At 38.3% G+C, this 17,747-nt stretch overlaps 1 protein-coding gene across 5 annotated transcripts in view; it reads right to left on the reverse strand.

Annotated features, from left to right (window-relative positions):
* The window catches only part of TNRC6B (trinucleotide repeat containing adaptor 6B), a 248,718-nt gene that overhangs the window by 140,648 nt on the left and 90,323 nt on the right, over positions 1 to 17,747 (reverse strand). For all 5 annotated transcript variants that reach the window (XM_040490760.1, XM_040490759.1, XM_040490757.1 and 2 more), the window contains one exon: positions 12,410 to 12,477. In XM_040490760.1, coding sequence (XP_040346694.1) covers positions 12,410 to 12,456 — 47 coding nt within the window. In that variant the 5' untranslated portion in view covers positions 12,457 to 12,477. The remainder of the gene's footprint in view (positions 1 to 12,409; positions 12,478 to 17,747) is intronic.

Consider the following 17,747-nt stretch of genomic DNA (forward strand, 5'->3'; position numbering starts at 1 on the left):
TGGCGTTTTTGTTTCTGGGTTTTGATTTTTGGGTTTTTTTTTATAGTAGTCATCCTAGTGGTATCTCACTGTGGTTTTGATTTGCACTTCTTTGATGATTAGTGATGTTGAGTGTCTTTTCATATGCTTATAGGCCATTTATATATTCTTGGAGAAATGTCTATTCAAACCCTTTGCCCATTTTTTAATCAGGTTATACAATTTTTTTTGTTGTTAAGTTGTAGTTCTCTACATATTCTGGATAGTAACCCCTTATCAGATATATGATTTGCAGATATTTTCTCCCATTCTGTAGGGTGCCTTTTCACTCTATGGATTGGGTCTTTTGATGCACAAAATTTTAAAAATTTGATGTAGTCTCATCTGTCTGCCTTGTCTGACTTTTGGTGTCACATCCAAGAAATCACTGCCAAGTCCAATGTCACAAAGCTTTTCTCCTGTATTTTCTTCAAACAGTTTTATAGTTTTAGGTCTTAAGCTTAGGTCTTTAATCCATTTTCATTTAACTTTTATATATGGTGTGTGAGACAAAGGGCCATCTTCATTCTTCTGCAAGTGGGTAGCCAGTGTTCCCAACACCATTTGTTGAAAAGACTCTCCTTCATTCCCCATTGGGTGATCTGGGTACCCTTGTCAAAGATCATTTGACCTTATATGTGAGTGTTTATTTCTGGGCTTTCTATTCTATTCCATTTGTCTATTTGCCTGTCTTTATGCCAGTATCGCATTGTTTTGGTTGCTGTAGCTTTGTAATATATTTTGAAATTAGGAAGTGTGACTAGTCCAACTTTGTTCTAATGACACTTTTTATAAAGTGTGCAAAGACAAGATACATTCATTACTCTTAACCCATACTGTTAAAACCACAGTCTCTTTCCATCTCAGCTTTCCCCTCATGGCTGCAGGCATTTGGGGGATCCATAAAGGGAAAGTTATACTAGAGACAAATCCATTTTGGGTTTAGTGGAATATATTCACGTGGTTCTTAGCACTTCTGTGTATGGTCGAATTACTGTTAACCACCCTAGCATACAAAGATGACACTGGGCCAACTTACTCTGTATCATGACAGAAGTGTGCAGGGCCAGATCATATCATGATGTAAATGTGTCAATTCAGAGTATTACAGGGTAGCCAATGTACAAGAAAAAGTGAAGCCTTACAATATAAAGGATACTTGATAGAGATTTCCCCAAAGTTTATAACAATCTCAAAAATGTATATAATGTTACTAATAACAAGTTGTGAGGATGAAAGGAACTTTGTTGATTCGTCATTATGAAAAACCCTACTGTGGTCAACCATGCTACATAATAAACAATGAATTATCTTTCTAGTCTCTTTCTAGAAAATATCACAGAACCATTGTAACATAAAGGGGCAAAAAATACTATGTAGCCAAAAAATGTAGAGAAAAAAGTTTCACAGTGATGTGTTAAGTAGTGAATACAAATGCTAGTGCTATTTTTCTGAATTTTCTATTTTTCCACTTCTTAAAAGTCGCCATTTTTTTTTGTGTGTGGTTTTCTTTCCTCGTTGTAAATAAATGTTCACTTTTGTACAACTCATATTTGAATTAATTCTCTTTTCCTTAAAGAGCATTCCCAAAAACCTAGATTCGCTCCTGGTCAGAAAGAAGGGTCTCTGCCTCAACAGAAGCATCTAATGGAGAAGGAAATGAGCTGTGCATGGAAGCCTTACAGGGGGCCACTGGACAGGGGTAGAAAGACCCTCTCATTGACTAATTGATTGATTATTAAAAATTTTCCATTTATTTATTTTGCGGGGGTGGAGAGAGACAGAGAGAATGAATGAATCCCTAGCAGGCTCTGCACTGTCAACACAGAACCCCATGTAGGGCACAAACTCACTGTGAGATCATGATCTGAGCCAAGCCAAGGAACTGGACACAAAACCGACTAAGCCACCCAGGGGCCCCTAGTTTGTTTTTTTAAAGTAAGCTCTGTGACCAACGTGGGGCTTAAACTCATGACCCTGAGATCAAGAGTCACATGCTCTACTGACTGAGCCAGCCAGGTGCCCAAGGACCTTTAAACGATAGAAACAATATGCATAGGTAGGCTAAAGGCATCTTATGGAGGACCTCAGAAACAAGGAAAAAGGCATCTTCTGCCAAATAAACAATAACAAACAACTGTCTCATAGATAGAGACACCTAAAGAATAGTGATAAAATCAGGTCTGTTGGAATACCCTCAAGAAAGCATTGAATACAGGGGCACCTGCATGGCTCAGTCAGTTAAGCATCTGACTCTGATTTCAGCTCTGGTTGTGATCTCATGGTTCATGAATTTGAGCCCTCAGCTGGGCCCCTCACTAACAGTGCTGAGCCTGCTTGGGATTCTCTCTCTCTCTCTCTCTCTCTCTCTCTCTCTCTCTCTCTCTCCCCTACTTGCACATGCCTTCTTTCTCTCTCTCTCTCTCTCCCTCTTTCCAAAAAAAAAAAAAAAAAAAAAAAAAAACACCACAAACTTAAAAAAAAAAAAAAAGAAAGCACTGAATATAAAGTCAAACATGATATACTAGCAATTCACTTTTCTTCTGCTTATAAAAAATATTCTGGGGTTAGGATTTTTAATAGCTCCACCTCAGAGTTTCAAAGTGAGTGTGTAGACCAGGGAGGGTTTCTTAACACTCAGACATTTTCATTCATTCAACATATTTATATATTTATATTTATTGACATTTTGTATGTGCCACTGGCAGTGACCAAGATGACAAAAGTCTCTATCCTTGCAGAGCTGAAGATTTAGCAAAAAGCCTTAACCTGACGTTTCACTGCCTGCCATCATCATGTTGTGCCTCCTCTCTGCCATTCAATTCACCTCTACTTCAGCCCAAACTTCAGCCCACAGACACAGCTGGCAGGAAGGGAACCCAGGCAGAGTGCTCAGGGCAGAACTTGTATCCACACCGCCTAGTGATCAGAACATTTGGGGGAGAAATAAACACCAGCTTCTCTTCATGACACCCCTGGAGATTCTTGCAGCTGAATGTGTTATTTCTTCACCTGTATTTACATCACACTATTTAAAAATTGAAAACATTTTACAACTTCATGACAATAACATCTCCAAAACGAGGCCTTAAAACACCAATTTCAAGGAACTGGACAAATACATCCTGCCTTTTGAGTAATGTTTTTTTCATAAAGTCAGTTATTTGTCCATAAGCAAAGTATAAGCTACAGAATTAAGACTATTATTAACTTAACTGCAGTTTTCTAAGAGCTGCATGATCTACCCTATGCACTGTTGGTTAAAGTCATCACATGAACCTGTAAGTAGTAGCAGCCCTCAGAGTTTGAAGTCATTTTCAACTATGAAACACATAATTCCTGAAGTTACTCCTATTGTAATTAATCCACGGCCCAGACACCAAAGAGAAACCTCATAAGATATAATTCAGAATTTATTATGTATGATTCTGAGACTGGGGAGGGAAGGCAATTTTTTGAGAGAATTAATGTTTTTTTATGTTTATTTATTTTGAGAGAGACAGAGAGTGCGTGCAAACAAGGGAAGGGCAGAGAGAGGGAGAGACAGAGAATCCCAAGCAGGATACGCACTACCAGCGCAGAGCCCAATGTGGGGCTTGAACCCACGAACCATGAGATCATGACCCAAGCCAAATCCAAGAGTCAGACGTGTAACTGACTGAGCCACCCAGGTGCCCTGAGAATTAATTTTTTAAGTAACTCCAATGCAAATTACAAAATTTATTAGCAAGTGACAGTTTCCCAAAGACCTAGTACAAAATGTTTACGGTTATGCTAAAATTCCCAGCAGCAAAAATTCCATGAGCATAACTATCATCTATTGAACCACTTTGTGGCATTTTCAAACTACCAATTAACTTGAAAATAAAACTCATTTCCTTTCTCTTCAAAATAATTAAAAAGATTATATAGAAACCCAACTATTCTTCTGATGTCCAGCTTACTGCTGTGTAATGACTAAGTTTACAGAGTTCAATTTGGTACTTCTTAGTACATTTATTTCAACATGTACATATTTCAGTGGTTTAAAGAAAACACACTGGTGAAAAACTCATGGTAGAATACAGAAAATGTTAAAAAACAAAACAACACAACAACACCCCTCTTTCCTAATGGCCAAATACCAAGGTTTGTATTGTGAAGATAATTATGTATAAAATAAGTGACTTGGAAATATTTTTTCTTTTCTTCTTCTTCTTCTTCTTCTTCTTCTTCTTCTTCTTCTTCTTCTTCTTTGTTTTGTTTTTAGGAAATACTATAGAGCTGCCTATTTTTTTTTAAAAGAACTCAGAAGAATGGTTCCCAAAGAACTTAGTGTTAAATTTGGTGGCTAAATATAAAACAAGGAACGCCCTACTCTTAGTATAGAGACTGGGGGAGAATAAACTGAGGGAGAATAAAGTTGCACCGCAGTATGAGATGATTCTGAGGAAGACGGAGCTGTAAGTTAATGAGTCAGAGTAGGAGCAGAAATAAAGATAAGGTAAGGACAAGCTGTTAGACTTAATGAAAGGTCTGTATAATTAATAATTCAGAAAAATTAAAAGGGTATTTTATAACTAGACATTTAAGTTGGGAAGAATGTAATTAGGAAGAAGAGAATTTAATCACGATATTGGAGTTAAGACATTTAAAAAACAGCAACTCCAGCACAAAGTCGTATTACACCACAGAAGAGTATAAAGAGCAATGTTGATTCCATAAATCACATTCTTCTCTCCAAATCAATATAAAACTGTCTTCAACACTTTGATTTCCATATAGGCCTCCCATGCAAGCTCTGAGGAGATTTTCCCTTGAAAAAGAGAAATCAAAAAAAAAGGCACCCCAAGAGAGCTGAAATATAGTAATTGATATAATTAATTCTACCAACAATCCCTAAAAAGGGGATGCTGTCTATATAACACATTATAAAATGAGATTTAAATTTAATATGTATGCTTTATTTAATACAACATATATAAAAGATTATTATCTCAACATAAAATCAATATTATTAATTTTACATTCTTTTTTTTGGGTATTAAGTCTTTGAAATCCAGGCTGTCTTTTGCATTTAAAGTACATTTAGGGGTGCCCAGTTGGCTCAATCAGTTAAGCATCTGACTCTTGGTTTTGGCTCAGGTCATGATTCCATGGTTCATGGGATTGAGCCCTGCGTCAGGCTTTGTGCTGACAGCGCGGAGCCTGCTTGGGATTCTCTCTCTCTTTCTCCCTCTGCCCCTCCCCCACTCGCTTGTGCTCTCTCCCTCTCTCAAAAATAAATAAATGTTTTTAAAAGGCATATAAGCTTTCTCTTTTATAAAAAAAAAATAAACTACATTTAAATTTGATTGCTAACTTTTTTTTCACTGTGGTAAAAAACACATAACATTAAATTTACCATCTGAATCATTTTTAACTGTAAAGCTCAGTGGAATTTTAAGTATATTCTTATCATTTTGCAACAGATCTCCAGACCTTTTTTATCTTCTAGAACTGAAACTCTATACCCATTGAACACTAATTCCCTCTCTTCCCTCTCCCTGGCCCTTGGCAATCATCACTTCTCTATGTTCTGTTTTTATGATTTTCACATTAGATGACTTCAAGTTAAGCTGAGTCATATAGTATTTGTTCTTTGCTGATTAGCTTATTTTGCTAAGCATAATGCCCTTCAAATTCATCTATATTGTAGCATGTGACAGGATTTCCTTCTTTTTGAAGGCTTCATAATATTCCATTGTATGTACATCCCACATTTCCTGTATCCGTTCATTGTCAGTGGACATGTAGGTTGCTCCACTGCTTAGCTGCTGTGAATAATGCTGCAGTGAACACGAGTGTCCAACTGTGTCTTTGAGATCCTGCTTTGAGAGATCTGTTTTTATTTATTTTTTAAAATGTTTATTTAGTTTTGAGAGGGAAAGAGAGAGCAAGCAGGGGAGGGACAGAGAATCCAAAGCGGCTCTGCGCTGACAGCAGAGAGCCCAATGCAAGGCTTGAACCCACAAACCGTGAGATCATGACCTGAGCAGAAGTGGGATGCTTAGCTGACTGAGCCACCCAGGTGCCCGGAGAGATTTATTTCTAATGCTGAAATTTCATAAAATGAACCAAAAGTTGTAAGAAAATTTAATCAACAAAAATATACTAGAAAAGTTGAATCATTGCATACAGCATGTTAAAGACAAATGTCTTTTGAGAATATGAGTCAATTTGAGCATGGAGATTTAAAGTTTAGACTTGTGTGTAAACTAGATTTTAATAAAGAAATGAAAAAGGAGGTCAAACTCATTAATACAGTTGCCCCCCCCCCCCCCACAGGTTTGAATTGTGCAGGTCCCCTTAAATGCAGGTTGTTTTCACTAAGTACAGTATGGTACTGTAAATGTACTTTCTCTTCCTTACAATTTTAAAACATTGTCTTTTCTCTAACTTCTTTTATTATAAGAATACAGTTTTTATAAAATATATGACATACAAAATAGGTATTAATTGATTGTTTATGTTATCGGTAAGGATTCTAGTCAACAGTACGTTATAAATAGTTAAATTTGGGGGGAGTCAAGACTTATGTGGGGAATTTTTACTGCGTGGGGGCCAGTGCCCCTAACTTCTGTGCTGTTCCAAGGTCAACTGTACACCAAAACTGATAATTTACCACAAATAATCTGCCTACAAACATCTAGACTATCACTTGTCTCGTAAATAAAACCAAATCAAATGGGTGGAAACATTTCATATGAAATGAGCTTTCAATAACCATAGTCAAACACAATCTACGAGCAAGTATCTGCTTATGCTGCTTTTTGAAAAGCCATTATAGTTTTATATTTACCCCTGTGTTAAACACATTATGTGATTAATGCTGTGTGAGTTTAATGTAGTAATTATATGGCAATAAACTTAGCTTGTCTGATTTGTTACAGTAGCTTGTAAAGTAAATATTCTCAGAAAATGATTATATTAGATATACTAATAGTTAATAAACCTCATTAAAAGCAACAATATTGAAACTATACATAGATACATATATATACATATATATATATATACACACACACACACACACAGTGTTTAAAGCTATACACTCTACTAAATGTTACTCACACATACATCAAAATTCAGCACAACTGATCTAAATATTAAGTTTAGCACAGATACTTCTCGATATCAAAAGTCAATTATTTTTCAAGACGGCTTTCTACATGCATAGCTATCCTAATCTGCCTATTAACAGAACTTAGTTCCGTTGAAATAAACATCATGGAAATAAAATGATGTTTTCAAAACTTCTAGAATCTACGGTAAAAATGTTACACGATGAAACAAAGAAAGTGGCGTAGATCAGCTAATAAAAATAGTTTTAGTCCTAATCCTTGTAAGAATTTGCTCTTACGACCTTGAGGGTCATATTATCCCTGTGTTTCATCTGCCTTCCATAAGTGAAATAGGCTATTCATACAAACTGAGACCAATGAATGAGAGCCATTTTGGAAATCAATTTGGAAAAAAATTAACTTAGATCTCTGCCTCACATCATACACAAAAATGCATACCAGTTCAATTAAAGGTGTAGGGGTAAAAAGGAAAAAAGCAGGAAAACTAAGGTATTTTATTTATTACATTAGGGTAGGGACAACTTCTCTAAGCAAACACAAAATACAGAAGCTATAACAGGCTAATTGATTTTACCACATAAAAATGTTTTTAAATTTATTCATATGAAAAATACCCCAATGTTAAAAGGAATGGGACAAAACATTTAAAACACCTCAGAAGACAAAGTTAATATCTATATTTTATAAAAGACTCCTACAGGGGTGCTGGGGTGGCTCAGTTGGTTGAGTATGTGACTCTTGATTTTGGCTCAGGTCATGATCCCAGGATTGTGGGACTGACCCCACATCAGGCTCTGCACTGAGAGTGGAGCCCACTTAAGATTCTCTCTCTCTCTCCCTCTCTCTCTCCATCTCTTCTTCTCCCTTGCTTGTACTTTATTTCTCTAAAATTAATAATAATAATAATAATAATAATTTAAAAATATATAAAGGGTTCCTACAAAACTATCAAAACAAATAATCCAATAGAAACATGGGTCTAATATGCAAATAAGTGATACATAAAATTGAAAAATCTACAGCCGATAAACTAACAAAAGATATTCCATCTCATTAGTGAGCAGAAAAGTACAAATTAAAACAATTAAATATTAGGGGTGCCTGGCTGGCCCGGTCAGTGGATTATGCGACTCATGATCTCAGGGTTGTGAGTTCAAGCCCCACGTTAGGTGTAGAGATTACTTGAAAAAAATATATATATATACATATATACATATATATAATAAAATACAAGAGTGACAAAAATTTAAGGCTAAAAATTTTTTTGTCATCAAAGGGGAGAAGAAATGGACATTCTCATGCACCGTTGATGGAAAGGATCATAGGTGGTGCTTTCTCAGAAGGCAATTTGATAGCAACTACCTCCATGTAAAAAAAGTACATCCCGTGGGGGCGCCTGGGTGGCTCAGTTGGTTGGGCGTCCAACTTCAGCTCAGGTCATGATCTCATGGCTTGTGAGTTCCAGCCCCGCGTCGGGCTCTGTGCTGACAGCTCAGAGCCTGGAGCCTCCTTTGGATTCTGTTTCTGTCTCCCTCTGCCCCTCTCCCACTGGTTCTCTCTCTCAAATATAAATAAACATTAAAATTTTTTTAAATATATTTAAAAATATTTTTAAAAATACATCCCGTGAACCAACAGCTCCATCTCTAGAAATTTATTCTACAGAAATACATCTGTGAATAAAGATATAAAAATAAAGATGTTCAATAAAGTATTATTTGTAGTAATCAAACTAGAGACCACCAAATCATCTAATTAGAGAAGAATGATTATAGTCCATCCATTCAACAGAACATTCTGCATTAAGAGCATGAAGTAGACTGTGAAAGATGGCAAATTATAAAAGCAAGTCACAGAAGAATTATGTTGGGGAAAAAATAAATCCCTATTTAGTTGTTGTTTTAAAATATACAGAAAGGGGCGCCTGGGTGGCGCAGTCGGTTAAGCGTCCGACTTCAGCCAAGTCACGATCTCGCGGTCCGGGAGTTCGAGCCCTGCGTCGGGCTCTGGGCTGATGGCTCAGAGCCTGGAGCCTGTTTCCGATTCTGTGTCTCCCTCTCTCTCTCTGCCCCTCCCCTGTTCATGCTCTGTCTCTCTCTGTCCCAAAAATAAATAAACGGTGAAAAAAAAATTAAAAAATAAATAAATAAATAAAATATACAGAAAACAGGGGCACCTGGGGGGCTCAGTCAGTTAAGCATCCAACTCTTGATTTTGGCTCAGGTCATTATCTTGTAGTTTTGTGAGTTTGGGCCCCACATCAGGCTCTACGCTGACAGTGCAGAGCCTGCTTTGGATTCTTCCTCTCTCTCTGCCCCTCCCCCACTTGCACTGTCTCTCTCAAAGTAAATAAACAAACAAATAAACAAATGGATAAATAAATAAATAAAATATACAGAAAATATTTACAAAGATCAGGAGGGGAAGAAAGGTAAAAGGAGAGTCTCAGTTTTATTTCTGTGTCTACATTTACCATTTGAATGTTTCATGACAATCGTGTACAGGTGCCCCTTGAACAACATGGAGGTTTGGGGCACTGACTCCCCAGCATGGCTGAAAATCTGTGAATAATTTCTAACCCCCCAAAACATAACTACAAATAGTCTGTTGATTGGAAGCTTTACTGATAACATAAACAGTCAATTAACACCTATTTTTTCTGTTACATGTATTCTATGCTGGTTTCTTACAATGAAGTAGGCTAGAGAAAAGAACATGTTTTATTTTATTTTTGTTTCCAGTTTTTATTTAAATTCTAGTTAGTTAAGATTTAGTGTAATACTGGTTTCAGGAATTTAGTGAAGAAAATGTTTTAAAATCATAAGGAAGAGAAAGTACATTTACAGCATGGTACCATATTTGTCTGGCTCAGTTTTGGAGCGTGTGGCTCTTGATCTTGGGGTCAAGCCCCATGCTGGGCGTAGAGATTACTAAAAATAAATAAACTTAAAAAAATTCCATGTATAAATGGACTTGCACATTTCAAACCCATGTTGTTCAAGAGCCAACTGTATTATTTTTATAATTTAAAAAATAAAAGAATAAGTCGGAATTTCATAAGTCATTCAGCAATGTGTACACTTCCAGGATCTAGAACGTAGTATTCAGTTCCTTGATCCTACTGTCCAGGAGTTTATCATCCTCTGCCAACTACACTTCTAAGATGCAATGTGTGTGTGTGTGTGTGTGTGTGTGTGTGTGTGTGTGTGTGTGTGTATACATATGTATATCTTTTAAATTTTGTTGCCTCAAACAAATGAACACATCACCTTTGCTACCCACTCCCACCAAAGAGGTAGACAGGTCTATGAGAGGAGTGCCTAGTGAGAAGAGTCATTACAATATAGGACAGCAGACCAGGACCAGGAAAAAAATAAACAAAACAAAACAAACAAACAAAAAAACCAGAAGCAAAACACAACAGGATTCATCTGTGAAAAGGCACCATGAGACTCAGAAAACAAAACAAGGTAAGGACACAACGCAAGTCCACCAGCCTGTCTGAAGCTCTCTAAAAAGAAGCACCGTTTGTATAACATAAAACTTGTGGGAGAATCTGCCCCAGCAGTGCTTCCTGAATACGTAAAGAAGTTGATACAGGATAGGGGCTACTGGAGCAGGTTTTTAAAGATAAAGACTGGTTTGTTTGGGAAATGGATACCCTCTAGAGAACAGAACCTTCATCTGTGTTTCAAAAATAGGCTTAATGCCATTTTCATTATTTCCCCCAACTCCCTCTTATCCCTGAGACTTTGATCTTAACAACTGCACAGTTTTGCTAACCACGGTACTTTTCAGGAACACAGCTCCCAAGGCTGGCAGAGGATTTGGGTCAGGGAGATATTATAAAACACTGTAATGTCAGAAAGATCCAGATTCAAATCCTAACTTCCATTTCAAGCTGCATTCCCATGGATAAGTTACCTACCGTGATCTCCGAGTAAAAGGGTACACTATAATGAATGGAGAGAACATACACAGCATCTAAGCAAAGTGCTTTGCACACAGAACACCCTCATCAAATAGGAACTATGATTTTTACATTGTAAGACCTCTGACCAGAGGGTGGGGCTGGGGGAGTGGGCAAGAGGACAGGGAGATGCATCTGAAATGTTCCTGTGATTTCACTGGGACTAGATGTTTGGCATTCTACTTTGCTAAAGATGAACTGATTCCATGAGCCCATGTAGAATATAAGTGCATTTCACAGAACACAGCAAAGTTAGGATTTATATTGTAAGCTATTTTTAAAACTGCCTGGTTAGCAAATTAAACCAGCTGTGAAAATATCCTGGTTTCCATTCACAACAAATACAAGACAAACATTCTCCTTTAATGAACCTGGCCTCATGGCAGCATAATATATTCTGCATAATTCATTCCTAAGGGTTTCGGAGACATACTTTTCATAAGACAGATCAAAACTAAACTATTTTCTAGGAAGGAAAAAAAAAAGATGAGAGAGGAGTTTCTCCCTATGGATTTTCGGTAAATTCCATGAATCACTTGCTATCCCATTCAACTTAGGAGACTACTGTCTGAATAAAAAATAGTAGTCATGTCAGTATTTCAAGGCAGTCTTAACTGTTTTTCCTTTAAAAGGGCAAATGAAACACCAGTCTTCTCTGCAACACAATTTTTCAAGTTCTGTGGCAGAGGGAGGAAAAAAAAAATCTATTCCCAGTCACCAAAAAGCTACCCGAGGACTCCCAATTTCAGATTTAAAACTGATCACTCTTTAAGAAGTCAGGGGAGAGATCTTGAATAATTTAGAATGTTGGCTAAGTTATATTATTTATATTCCTGTTCCTTTCGGGAAACAATTTGTTATTTAAACAAAGAACAGAAGTATAAATAACTAAATAGAATAGAATTTCAGGAAGTACATTTCAAATAAATTCACACTTGGAATGCAGGGAAGACAGTCTATTAATTTAGCGTACTTCCTAAGGACATAGCTAAGAAAAGAATATACCATCTTAAACTTTCTTTGGAAATCAACCAGACTGAATTAGTTCAATTTGGAACATCCTGAGCCTTAAAGCCTTTGCTAAAGTGTAACACAAATTTTGATTAGTCAAGTGTGAAAATCTACAAAGCCAACTTTCTTGTCCCTCCAGTTAGTCTGTCTATAAATAGAAACTATGCATTAATATCCACCAAAGCAACTGGTGAGCTCCACAATGTACCCAACATATACATCCTCTGCAAACACGCTCTCAGCGTGTTTAACCAAAGTGCTTCTGAAGATCTGTAATAGGACCCTTTTTAAATAAACTGTGACTCACTGTTTGCTTTCTTCACCAGGAGGTGGAGTCTTGCCATGCCCTTCCATAACAAAATCCTCCTGTTCCACCTGCAAAGGCAAGCACCACAGGTCAGAAGTAGTCAGTAACTAAGATGCAACTCACTTAAAGTTCCAGGGACTGCCCCGTGCAGAACCACATGGCCCCTGTGCTATACTGTCTGGCACAGGAGCCTAGTCCAGTGGCTTTCAACTGCCAAATTTGCTCAAGGCATCTCTCCTTAGGTGCCTAGATTTGCAGAACAGAAAAGGAAACACTGTTGACTTGCAACTTACATAACTGTAACAAAAGTTAACATCCAGAATATAATAAAGAATTGCTAGGAATCAATTAAAAAAAAAAAGACAACATACCTGAAAGATTTACAAAATAACTGAGTAGGAATTTTACTGAAGAACATGCACAAATGAAAAGATACTCAGTTTCATGTCAACCAGGAAAATGCAAATTACTGCAAATTAATTTTGCCGCTACCAGGTTGGCTAAAATTCAAAAGTTGGGCAATACTGGGACACCTGGGTGGCTCAGTCGGTCAAGCTACCAACTCTGGTTCAGGTCATGATGTTGCAGTTCGTGGGTTCGAGCCCCAAGTCCGGCTCTGTGCTAATAGCTCGGAGCCTGGAGCCTGCTTCAGATTCTGAGTCTCCCTCTCTCTGCCCTTCCCTTGCTTGCTCTCTGTCTCTGTCTCTCTCTCTCAAAAATAAATAAAACATTAAAAAATTTGTTTTTAAAGCTGGGCAATACCAAGTGTTGGCAAGGGCACAGAGCAATAGCAACACTCATCCACTCCTGGTGGGAAGGAAAATTGATACAACTACTTTTCAAAAGTTTGCCACTATCTGGTACGCTTGACTATGTATTTACTGTACAAACTAGTGGTCGCACTTCTGGATAAATATTCTAGAGAAACTTTTACACACATATAAAATAGTATTTTTTTAGTATTTTTAATTTTAATAGTATTATTTTTAACAGAAAAAAAAAAACCCCAGAACAAATATCCATCAACAGTAAAATAAATATACACACTATGGTGTTTCCAGACAACAGAATAAACACTATTCTATATAAAAATGACTGACTATAGCTACACACTGCAACCTAGATGTGTTATAAAAACACAGTATTGGGTGAAAAAGCAAATCACAAAAGAATACACACACAGTATAATTCCATTATATAAGGTTCAAATATAACATTTTAAAACTGTATGTACGTACGAGTATATAGACATGTATGTATATACACAGTTTTTAAAAACTATTTTTAAAAAAGGAATGACATACCAAATTTAGGCTAGAGATTGTCTTAGGAAGGGAGAGAGGGGATTCAATAAGGAAGGGGCATGTGGAGGATCCTGGGGTGTGGTTATATTCTATTTCTTGGCCTATGTAGTAGGTAACTAGGTGTTTGTTTTGTAATTATTCTTTTAACTATGTTTCTTTCCTCCCTATGGTTTTCTTCTCAATACAAATTTCAAAGTGAAAAAAAAAGAAAGCATTTTACCATTCCAGATGGCTTATTGACCTGGAAGATCAGTGACCGAGATAGAGCTACCTCCACAAAGGGGACTATTAGTCCCATGAAAACTCCCCCTGAAAGGCATAATTTTAAAAAATCAAACAGATGTACTCAAGGAAACAGACAGGGCTATTCCCAACTCAGAAAAATACAGTCTATTTCTTACAAAACCTAATAATCTGGAAGACAGACAACATACACCACGATGAAACCCAAAGAAAACAAAAGGTTTTCCAATTCTGTCATCTTCTCCACAGTCTCTATTTCCCAAGAATACTAGAGAAGACAGGACAGAGTTTAGAGGCTAAGTTTCAGAAAGGACAGGAAAATCAAGAGGTGTTCATAATTTCCATTAAAAACAGGAGGAGGCATAGGCAAGAGTAATTAAAGACACGCACTGTGCATACTGTAAAATTCAAACCAGGTTCTGACTTGATTCTTAGGAAATTCCTGACTCTGCAACATACTGGACTTAGCCAAGGAGAGGGAGGATTCTCCCATCCTAAGGTTACATTTAGGACGTTAAAAACTCTAGAAATAAAAACAGGATTGCAGAGGGAAATTTATGAGGAGCTAGAGATGATCTGGTTGGGTTACAAGAGTGCATACCTATGTTTTAAAAAAAAAAATCACAATGTACTTAACTATATAAATGTTATGCCTTAATTAGGAAAAACAGGTGACAAACTGTTTAAGTTTGTTAAGCTCCTTGGAACCTCAACCTTCAATCATTTGCTTAAAGACAAGAATGACTATTATCCCACTTATATATATTATAGAAATTTCTTTGACCCTTCATCTTTAAGAATGCTGTCTAAAGAATTCTGAATTGTGCATCTTGGCCTCTGCTTAGTTTTTTTTTTTTTTTAAAGGTTTATCCTACAATCAATTTCTAATTAAGTACAATCATCTAAGAGAAGTAATGATCAAAGAACCCACAGCTTCTACAATCTCTTCCACATGGGCTCCCAATCTTTAACCCCAGCCCCCATGTTATGCATACTAGTTCTCCACTTGGATGGCCCAGTAAGTTCCAAAATGAAATAATATCTTTGTCTTTAAACTTCTTCTCCTTTTTATATCCCCTATCTCTGCGAATGGTACCATCATTCACTAAACTCCCCAAACAGGAACCCGACACATGTATCCCCCCACTTTTTGAAAGTTCGTGTTATACCACTTCACTTTTACAAAAGGCCTATTTTCACTAACCAAAAAAAAAAAACAAAAAAAACAAAAAAAACCTGAAGAGGATTTTTGCTTTTACAAAAAAAGAGGTAAAAAGCCAAACAGCGTTCAGCATTGGTTTTGCAGCCAGCCCGCTGTAGAGGCGGTGCACACCATGAGCCCCAAGAAGGGCATTGCCAAACTCCTTCCCTGAGACTACAGTCAGCATCTCAGCATCCGTGAGCAAGACGTGTCCCAAAGTATCAGAAAAGCCTAGGAGCGGTTATTTTCTGGATTTGGGAATGCTCCAAGATTTTTCCATATAAAGAAATGGTCACTGTTTCTTGGCTTGGTGCAACATTTAGACTTACGAAAGATTTCACAGGAATGCTCTACTTTCTGATAGCAGGGGAAACCTGTCATCACACAAAAATCTAAGGTTCCCTCCTTAACCCCACATCCTATTAATCACCAAGTATTGTGGCTTCCACCTCTTAAATGGCTCTCCCCTCCACCACCCCTTCTTTATTCTCTTTAACTGCCATCATAGTTAAAGGCCAGCTTCTCTAAACCTCACTACTGCACAAGCCTTCTCACTGGTCTTTGTGCTTCCGGGTCCCATTTCATTTTAAGGCATCTTCCAAACCACTTCCATCAAGTGGGCTTTGTAACATGCAAATCGGATTGCATCGCTTCCCTTGAAATTCTTCAGTGGTGCCCCAACACCTATGCTGAGTTCATTTGTCTAAGCCATCTTTTTATCCGCCTCTGCCTCCCCCACCCACTCTGAAGCCCTGGCGGAACATGCAACTCTTCAACCCCCTGTTCATTTACGCATACTGTTAGCATTTGCCTAGCCGCCCTGGCCTTCTGCCCACATACAATTCAAATTGCTACTCATTCCTTTAAGTGCCAATTCAAATGCTTTTCCCCAGACACGGTCTCCTGCAGCAGGGCTTACACCTTTTCTCAGCCTCCATCATCTCAGGAGGCAATAAAAATGGTCCAGAAAGAACACTGCTCCTTCTTGCCACTTCCCGTTCTTTTTTTCTGCAAATTTCAAGAACACTAGAACTTCATGTGATGGTCTCCACCACTCCTCCCCCTTGATCTCATTTGCAGGAGTTTCAAGACTTTTATTCATAAAACTTGCACCATTACCCTCACCCTTCTCCCACTACCATTCATTCATTCAACAAACATTTACTCAGCACATATTACACGCAAGGTAATATGTGAGATAAAGGCGAAGACAGTAGTCTCTGCCCTCAAAAAGCTTGCAGATTAGTGGGGAAGACAACCAAAAACCAGTGGGCACTGTGTGGTGACAGATGGTAGCTACACTTGTGAGCACAGCATAAGTACAGACGTGTGGAATCCCCTGAAACTCATGGAACACTGCGTCAGCCATGCTCCAATTAAAAAGACATCACCATCGAGTGTGAAAAAGCAATGCAATCACACAGGAAGGACGCTTGACTCAGCCTAAAGGAGTCAGACACACCAGACCTACCCTAAGCAGGAGACTGACCTCCTTCCTAATTCAGTGAGGAAACAGGCAGGACCTGGACTGCTCCACACCGAGGTTTGTCACAGAAACCTCCCTCCCTCCACGTGAACCTGTGAAGAGCCACTGCAACTCCTACGTCTGCTGTTCTCTGTCCTCAAGAGTCCATTCAGAGCCTCCTGGCAGGCATTTCAGTGATTCTTCTCCTGGACACCGACTTGTTGTTAGGATGTTTCTGTCTTACCAATCCCTTACCTTTCTCTCTTCTGCTCCAGGAGTGCAAAGCATAGCTGGAGGAAGTCACAAAACTGGTTCCTTTTCAAATGTACGCCAGTTCACTTCCCCTCAGTGCTCACATGGCAGCACCTGGCCTGTAAGGCCCTTCTTCGTCTTTTCTGCTGAGCTGTTACTCAGTCTTCAAAGACTGGTTCAAAAGTTACTTTCTCTAGGAGGCACTTTCGACAACTATCACTGCCTCCTCCAACCTCCCAAGGTGTTCCTTCCCATTTACCCTGCAAGGCCCAGCCAACAGCTGCGGCCCTTTGTTCACCCACTTCCCCTCTGCTGGAGAGCCTTGAAGGGGAACAACGGGATCTTTGTGTATCCCAGAACCTAACACAACCCTTCTAGTGGGTCATTCATTCGACATACCTTCTGAATGCCTTCCCTGTGCTAAGTAAGCGCTGGGTTGAATAACTGAATGAATGAATGTCTGACCTCCTACACCACCGTCCTCACTCATTTATTCTGTACCTATTCCACTCTCCTCCAGACTCCAAACCCATCCATCAGGCATCCTCCCTAGCCTGTCCTTTCTGAAGAGGACAATGCAGAAGATCATCCTGAAAGCCTATCTCACACAAAGCCCCTGTTTTCCTGTCAGGATTGTGCAGATGAGCCTTCACCTTCACCCACTGCCCCCTCTCCCCTGCTCAGCAAGGCTCCCCTCACCACTTATATTCTACATTCATGACCTGCGTCACAACACCTCCTCCGGGACCTTACTGTCTAAGGAAGTCTTTCTTCCTTTCTACCAAATCCAACTCCTCAACTGACGAATACATTATAAGCTCTTCTATTCTGAAAAATTATTTTTGGCCTTGTGATACCCTCCAAATATCCTCT

The sequence above is a fragment of the Herpailurus yagouaroundi genome, unplaced genomic scaffold, assembly GCF_014898765.1.
Source record: "Herpailurus yagouaroundi ecotype Mexico unplaced genomic scaffold, PumYag 182, whole genome shotgun sequence".
Lineage (NCBI taxonomy): Eukaryota > Metazoa > Chordata > Mammalia > Carnivora > Felidae > Herpailurus > Herpailurus yagouaroundi.